Source organism: Myxine glutinosa, unplaced genomic scaffold, assembly GCF_964187855.1.
Source record: "Myxine glutinosa unplaced genomic scaffold, kmMyxGlut1.1 SCAFFOLD_2873, whole genome shotgun sequence".
Lineage (NCBI taxonomy): Eukaryota > Metazoa > Chordata > Myxini > Myxiniformes > Myxinidae > Myxine > Myxine glutinosa.
The window spans coordinates 26,699-35,000 of NW_027618967.1; the positions used below are offsets into that span (position 1 = coordinate 26,699).

At 43.7% G+C, this 8,302-nt stretch overlaps 1 protein-coding gene across 1 annotated transcript in view; it reads right to left on the reverse strand.

Moving 5' to 3' along the window:
* Window positions 1-1,340: 1,340 nt before the first annotated feature.
* The window catches only part of LOC144889338 (protein mono-ADP-ribosyltransferase PARP12-like), a gene marked incomplete at its 5' end in the record, with an annotated part of 24,730 nt that continues 17,768 nt past the window's right edge, over window positions 1,341-8,302 (reverse strand). The window contains 2 exons of the mRNA XM_078769522.1: window positions 1,341-1,973; window positions 7,433-7,559. Coding sequence (XP_078625648.1) covers window positions 1,766-1,973; window positions 7,433-7,559 — 335 coding nt within the window. The remainder of the gene's footprint in view (window positions 1,974-7,432; window positions 7,560-8,302) is intronic.

Here is an 8,302-nt window from a genome sequence, read left to right on the forward strand (position 1 = left end):
AACGTCACCAACACAAGACGATCATCGATTCAAAGAATAATAAAAGACCTTAATGCAAAACCATACATACCCAGATTAATTCACCAACTATCTGAGGATGATTTTGACAGATGCGTTGAGGCATGTGATACATTGCTTGGGTTAATGGATATGGACAATGATTTGCAGAACAGGATCTTGTGGTCAGATGAATCCAAGTTTACTTTATCTGGTTCTGTGAATCGTCATAAAAGCGCGATATGGGCAGTAGACGACTCACAATTTACTGTTGAGCACAATGTCCAGTATCAAGCGAGTGAGTCCGTCTGGGCAGGCATTTCTTCTGGAGGCATTGTTGGGCCAATATTTTTCGAAGAATATGTGAATGCTGCAAATTACCTTCTAATGTTGGAGCAGCATGTATTTAGATGCAATGATGGCCAAATCTGGTTCATGCATGATGGTGCGCCTGCTCATTATGCTGCCAATGTACACTAGGCCCTTGATTTGAACTTTACAGACAAATGGATTGTCCGTCGTGGTCCGGTTGAATGTCTGCCGCGGTCTTGTGATTTAACATACTGTGATTTCTTCCTTTGGGGTTTTCCTCAAACACAAAGTGTATGCGAGGGATCCTATGACCCTTAGAGACTTGAAAAAAATCATCCATAATGAGACTGCTGCCTTAACGAATGAAACATGCAGAACTATGTGTCACAGTGTTTCGTCATGGCTTCAGCTGTGCATATAATAGACAATGAAGGAAAACAGTTTGAACATTTGAACTGATCCGTTTCATGTATATTAGACTGATTAGACTGTTTAACGAGTAATCATGTTTCGTTTTGCACCAAAGCACAATAATAAACTTAGTTGTTTGTTGCAGGTATCATTCTTCAAAATGTGCCCAGGGTTTCTGGACCACCAGAAATATCACTCTTTCAATGAGTTTGAATGGAGAAAAGGAGTCATTCTGCTGTTTTGTGTCACTGTGTGTACCACAATGAGCATGGGGAAAAGAAAGAAAACCAGAGAATTGTCTGAGGAGGTCAGACACAAGATTGTAGCCAAGCATGGACAATCTCAAAGTTACAAATCCATCTCCAGACATTGATGTTCCTGTTTCCATCATGAATGAGCGATTTTTATATTGCAGGCACCTGCAACTCACCACAGGCGAGTTCAATTCCAAAGTAAAGGAGAATCACCTGCTTGAAATCTAATTATTTCTAACAACTTCTAAAAGGTGCCAATAATATTGTCCGGGACATTTTAGGATTTCTGTGTGGAATAAGCTAAGATTTAGTATTTTTTTCAGCTTTTTTTGTTTAGTTCCCCTGCAAACCAAAGAAATACATATGTGGATTCCAAAATATTTTTTAATTTCAACAATTTTCTGGAAGAAATGGTGCATTATTTGAAGAAAGTGCAAGGGTGCCAATATTTTTGGCCAAGACTGTACAAGCTTTAAAAGATTGCATCGCATGACAATATTGCCAGAACAACATTTTTGCAAATACCCTTTTCCATGGATTTGAGCTCCTTAAACGGAAGTCTGTGCCTAAATCAACCCATGTACAGTATCTCATACTTTCTTGAAGAATGATTGTGGTAACCAAGGATAAATTGAATTAATGTGTTGAGTAAACCCAAGTCAAACCCATCAGCCACTTTTTATTCCTCCACAGTGATGAGTGGAATATGCATCAGTTTCTGTCCCAAAATACACAAGTAGTCCACAATAATCTCTAACCATCACAATCATATAATAAAAACGTGCTCTATTCTATTTGAAAACACCAAAGAATTTGAGACACACCTGTGAAACATACTCTCGCCAGCAGCCATCCTCAACTTTCCAGTACCAGCACCACTTAGTGGTGAGAACGAAGTGCTCAGGCTTGGAGATTGAGTTTGCAGTAGAGAAGCGCCGCACAGGATGGCCACCAAGTTTCATATTCAGGAAGTCTACTTTGCAATTATCACCGTTGTGGCTGCAACAGACAACAGAGGTGAAACAAAATATAATTTTCAAAATCATCATTAATTATGTGCAGAATTATCCGATTATAATTTTCAATCAACTGACATTATGACCTGATTTTATTTTTTTTTAACCAGCAAATCACAAAATGGAAGAGACTGACAAATTGAGAAAAGCACACAGGCAGAGAGATATTAAAGAATACATTACAACGCAAAGTTCACATCACTAGGACCATGTTTTTATTTGTCTTAACTGTGCAGATGGAAGGCAGAGGTGAAGAAAGTCAAAATTATGCAATTTTAAAGAATGCTTGAATAACCAGAGCGCCAAGCAATTAAATGGTTGCCTACGTGACTAGATTTTTAGCAGTGCATCTAATAATATACGCCTGGTCAAACATGTGCTGGGAAATTTTAAGAGGGTATAAACTAGAAAACGTCAAAGGGAAAGTGTGAAACTTGTGGCTGGATGTTAAAAAGGGAAGTAAAGCAGGGTTAAAATAGCCATTTCTTCAATACAACATGCATTTTAAGGCCATTTTCCCTGCTAGAGCAGGGGTTTAGCCTTGCGGTCCCCATGACAATCTTCTCCATTTTGCCCTATTTTCTGCATCTCTCCTTGTTAACCCCTTTGCCCGCATTTCTTCTTCCACCATCTTCAGCCAAGTCTTTCTCGGTCTTCCCCGTCCTCTCCTTCCTTCTACATTCATTTCCATCACTCTTCTCAAACAGTCACTTTCATCCTTCCTCAACACTGACCAAACCATCTCAACCTGTTCCTCTTCACAGCATCAATCACAGGCTCTATTCCCATCATCTTTCACATCGCAATTCATCATTTGTCTTCCTCTCTCTCAACGATACTCTGCACATCCACCGAACTATTCGCATTTCCACCCTTTCCAGCCTCCGTTGCTGCTCTTCGTTCATTACCCATGTCTCAATCCCATAAATCATAACACTTCTCACACATGCAGCATACACCTTTCCCTTCAGCTTCAATGACATTCCCCTCCTCGTCAGCACGCCACTCAGTTCCCGAAACTTCTTCCAGTGCACATCTTACTTTAGCATCCGTTGCCGAGTCTGATCCACCTTCTCCATTCAGCATGTCAGAGGTAGCAAAATGTTTTCACACCTTCCAGCTTCACGCCATCTCCAAGATCCAATTCAACATTTCCTCCATCTGCAGCTCCCTCTGTGCACACCTTACATTTGAATGTAGCTGCCACACTGGTTAATGACCCTCGTAGACCACTGCATTTTTGATGAACCCACTCAGCGCACATTGTACATTGAATGGAGTTCACTCAGACACCATTCCTGCACACAGCACATGGCCACTTCCCAGTTCTTTCCACCTCACCACATGCTTTACCACTTGCCATCACCTTCGTCTTTCCGATATTCACCTTCAGACCTTTTGTCTCCATACATTCCTTCCACTTATTCATCTTTTCCTTCAGTCCATCCATACTTTCCGCAATCAACACCAGATCATCTGCATACAACAACTCCCACGGTAAACCCTCCTTTACGTTCTGAGCCAGCACCTCCGTCACAGCTACAAATAGTAGTGGACTTAGTACAGACACCTGATGCACTCCCACCTTCACCTCAAACTCACCACTGTTCCCATCCTTTGTCATTACTGCTGTGCGCGCTCTCTCGTACATTGCCATCACCACTCTGATCAACCATTCCTCCACTCCTAACTTCCTCAAAATGCCCATGTCACTACTTCGCATGGAATCCTATTGAATGCTTTCTCCAGATCAACAAACCCAAGAAACAACTTCTTCCTCTTCTCCATGTACTTCTCCTGAAACTGCCTTACAATAAAAAGCGTGCCTGTCATTCCTCTTCCTGGCATAAATCCAAACTGCATTTTGTCGATCTTCACTTTCTTCCTTATCCTCATCTCCAACATCCTTCCCAATACCTTCATTTCATGCTCCAATAACTTTATTGCTCGATACGAGCCACACTCCAGAGGGTCACGTTTCCCCTTGTATAGAGGGACGAGGGTACTCAATTCCCAATCCACTGGAATGCGGCCTTCTTTCACCACCAGATTACAGATCTCTGTCATTCTCTTCACACCACAACTTCCTGCTGCCTTCAACATATTTCCCACAACTCCCGTCGACACTCCCGCTTTTCTACTCTTCATTGCTTTTAGAGCTTCCTCAACTTCCTTCTCAGTTATCTTCTCTGCCGGTTCTAAAACTGGGTTACTCTCTATGTTGCCGTCCCATTCATTCTCTGCATTCAACAGCATTTCCATATATCTCTTCCATCTTCCTTTAATTCCATCTGGGTCCACAACGATTTCTCCCACTTCATCCTTCAAGCAACTCACCCCAATCACATCACACCTCTCTTTCACTATCTGCTTTGCAATCCTGAAGACCCTCTTCCAAATCCAAGCGTTCTCCGAACATTTTCCTATATGCCTCCTGCGCCTTTTCTACCTCTTTCTTTGCAGCCTTCTTGGCTGCCTTATAACTTGCATGCTCTGCCTCTTCTGCTCCGTACCCTTCGCCTTCTGCCACTCCTTGAACTTCTTCCTCTTCTCGTCAATCCTCTTTCCAACTTCATCATCCCACCAACATGTTTCCGAGTGCCTCGGTGGTCCTTTTGTCCATCCACATACCTCACCAACGGCTCCCAACAGTCTATCTTTCATTGATATCCAAGCTCAAGCACATCATCCTCTACCATACTCAGCCTCTCTTTTAATGCCTCCCTCACTGTACCTCTTTCAACCTCCACACCTTCATTCTCGGTTGGTACTTCACCCGCCGAGCTCTCCTCGCACCTTTTACCCTTATGTCGCAGACAACCAAGTGGTGCTATGAAACAGCCTCCTCCCTCCGGATCACCTTTGTGTCCCGGAGGTTCCCCCTATCTCGCCTACGCACCATCAGGTAGTCAACGGTTGTCGTCGACCCACCTGACGTGTATGTAACAAGCTTATGATCTGCGTTCTGGAACTGAGTATTACAAATCAACAAACCAGCTCCATCAGCCAACTTCAAAATCCTTTCACCTTCTCCATTCCTGACACCATATCCGTAATCCCCATGAACTCCCTCAAAACCGTCCATACTCCTTCCTACATGTCCATTTCAGTCTCCTCCTACCACAACACCTTCCTTATCTTTCACGATTTCCATCAGCTTCTCCATTGCACACCAGAACTTGTCCTTCTCTTCATCGCTCCAACCGACCTGCAGAGCATATCCCGAGATGACGTTCACCAAGAGCTTTCCAATCATCATTTTCACAACCATCAACCTTTCACTCACTCTAGTCACACTCACCACACCACACTGTCTACAAACTCCTCAGAAAACAGGACACCAACACCATGCACGCCTTCTGGGTACCCTTGCCACACAAACTTGTATTTCTGTCCCTGCCTACCCTTCACCATTCTCACACCACTTCCCTTCCATCTCGTCTCCTGCACACAACATATGTCCGCTCTTCTTCTGACCAATACTTCCACCACTTCTCCTGATCTCCCTGTCATTCTCCCTACATTCCATGTCCCAAATCTCAGAAACCGATCTCCACGTGGGGCATCAGACATTTCATCATCATAAATGGAGTGATTTCCACCCTTGCTTCTATCGGGTTCCCCACCTTGATTTTTGACGAGAGGGGGCGAGGACCCCCACGGGGTACATCGGGCTGTAACCTGCCCATATGTAATTGTAATTGTCATGGTTCCCTTTTTGAGGCAATGTTTTATGGCTGGATGCCCTTCCTGACGCCAACCCTTTTCGTCACCTTTTACGACACGCAGGGATACGGTGTACCTATTGTAAACCAGTGTACACACCGGGAAGTTAACCAATCACAGCTGCATAGTAACCATCCCCCACCTTCTTCAGTCATTGAAGGTTAACACAGGAGTAAATGTGAACAGTTGACAAATGCGACAATCTGAAAATGCAAGATCAAAACTACCATTTGCATGTATCACGTTTTATATTGACACGTCAGAGGGTTCCATTAACACAGACCATCTGCGCCCGTGGTACAGGACCCCCGCAAAGGACCAACGCAGGGTTTATAGCTACTGTGTTTAATATTGCCACGAATCCCCAAGATTCACACTAACGTAGCTGAACCTGGCGGTGGTACACGCGTGAAAGGCAAAAAGATGGGAACACATTTCTTATCATTAAAGTGGGGGTTTTGTTTTATTTACAAGGTATATCGAGGGGAGAGATAAGACACCAATAATAAATAACTGGAACAGACCAGGCGGTCAAAGGACAAACGAGTCGGGGGGGGGGGGGGGGGCACACACAATTTATTGTACAACGAGAAGAAATAACCCACAATGACGCAAAATACCGGATTCACACAACAAAGGAGCAGGCAAGGCAAGCAAGCCCAAAGCTGGTAGCGTGCAGGTCGCCGCACACCATGGAGCAATGGCGATGAGGGAGAGGGTCAAGAGAGGAGGATGAGAGAGAGGGATGAGAGAGAGGGATGAGAGAGAGGGATGAGAGAGAGGGATGCGAGAGAGGGATGAGAGCAATGTTGCTCTCTTGAAGTTCAAGGTCCAACTGGTGCACGTTAGCGCAGTCAAGACACTCGTAATCTCTAGGACCGTCTTTGTGGGCAGTGGGTCCCTTCATTAGCCACTGCTTTTTTGGGCGTCACTGTCCTCCCAGCCATCCCTCCCCATGGTGTAGCTCCAAGAATTTTAAAAAAAAGTCTTCCATCCTTCTCCAAGGCTCTGCAGCCGACCTCTCTGCAGCCGATTAAGTATTGCAATCCCGGCTTTCAGTGGGTGGCGCTATATGATGCACATTCACTTAGAGAATTTGTGTCCCTCAACGATTAATTTAATTGTAATCGCCTCAATCTTTTCCGTGCACACCAAGTACAACCACAAGTTTTCAACTCATTCCATGAAGCGGTTTAGGAATGCAAAGTCAAACAAATCTTCCTCTTTTTTTCTTGAGTGTGTAGCACAAACCTGCGGGGTAGCATCATTGGCTGAAGGAGTAGCTGTGGTGTAAATGTAACAATGCCCTCTAAGTTAGGGCAGAAATTTGGAATTTAGTAAGGGTACTGGCAATAGCTCATCTACTCTTCACAAAGGACACCATGGGATCTTTAACATCCACAAACTAATGCTGGCAGACAGGACACCCAGTTTAATGTCCATCCGAGGGACGGCATGCAAATTGATGAATCACCCTGGCTGTGAAACACCTGGGATGACATTTTATAGCTGGGCCGAGATTCAGACAAAGTGTAGACGGCTGACTTCCTCTCCTCTCATAGTCAACACGTGGCCATTCTGCCCACCTATTTAAGATAATAAATACATTTAATAACACCCATTTTCAGATTAAGTAACCTAATAAGAAATTACGGTACTGAGTGATAAACTTTAACTGTATAATGTTTGTGATGTGCTTAGCAAAAGGAAGAATACCTATCAAAGTCAGGGTTGCAGAAGTCCTTCTCCACCTCTTCCATTTTGGGAATGTCCCTCCAGTCCCACCCCCATGGATGCCATTGCCAACGATATGGCAGGTCAAAGTGCATACACTGGCACTTGTCTGCATTTACAAAAAAATATATAAAATGTTTACATATTATGTACAAGCATGTGGTGTTTCAAAATCAATCGGGAACGTACAAAGGAAAAACATGGCTGATCCCACATAAATTACTGGAACATTGGATTTTTTTTTTTAATTTTACAATTACAAATTTTTACAATAATCAGATCTAATAATTATTATTTTTGGAAAATTCAGTTGTCTTTAACTTTGACTGTGATGTAACAATGACACGAGATAACAACCAGATTCTGGCACAATGACTAGCATCCCAGCTCTGAGCCGAAGAGGTCAGCAGTTGAATTGTGATCTGTCCCAGTCATACCAAAGACTTTAAAAATGGGATGTGCTGCTGGATCGCTCGACACTCAGTGCTTAGAGGACAGAGCATGGATAAATCCTAAGGGTTGAAATCACATGTGGAGGGGAAATTTATCTTAAAATGTCCCCACTGACTCCACAGAGCAACATGCCATTAAAAAAAATGGCGTTGCCCGTACTCAAAGTTCCTGCAGAAGTTAATGGTTGTGTTTGTCTATTCAAGACTGGTGTTGTCATGTCCTTGTCTACGTGTGTGTCTGCTTCTGTGTGTGTCTGTGTGTGTGTCTGTGTGTGTGTCTGTGTGTGTGTCTGTGTGTGTGTCTGTGTGTGTGTCTGTGTGTGTGTCTGTGTGTGTGTCTGTGTGTGTGTCTGTGTGTGTGTCTGTGTGTGTGTCTGTGTGTGTGTCTGTGTGTGTGCGT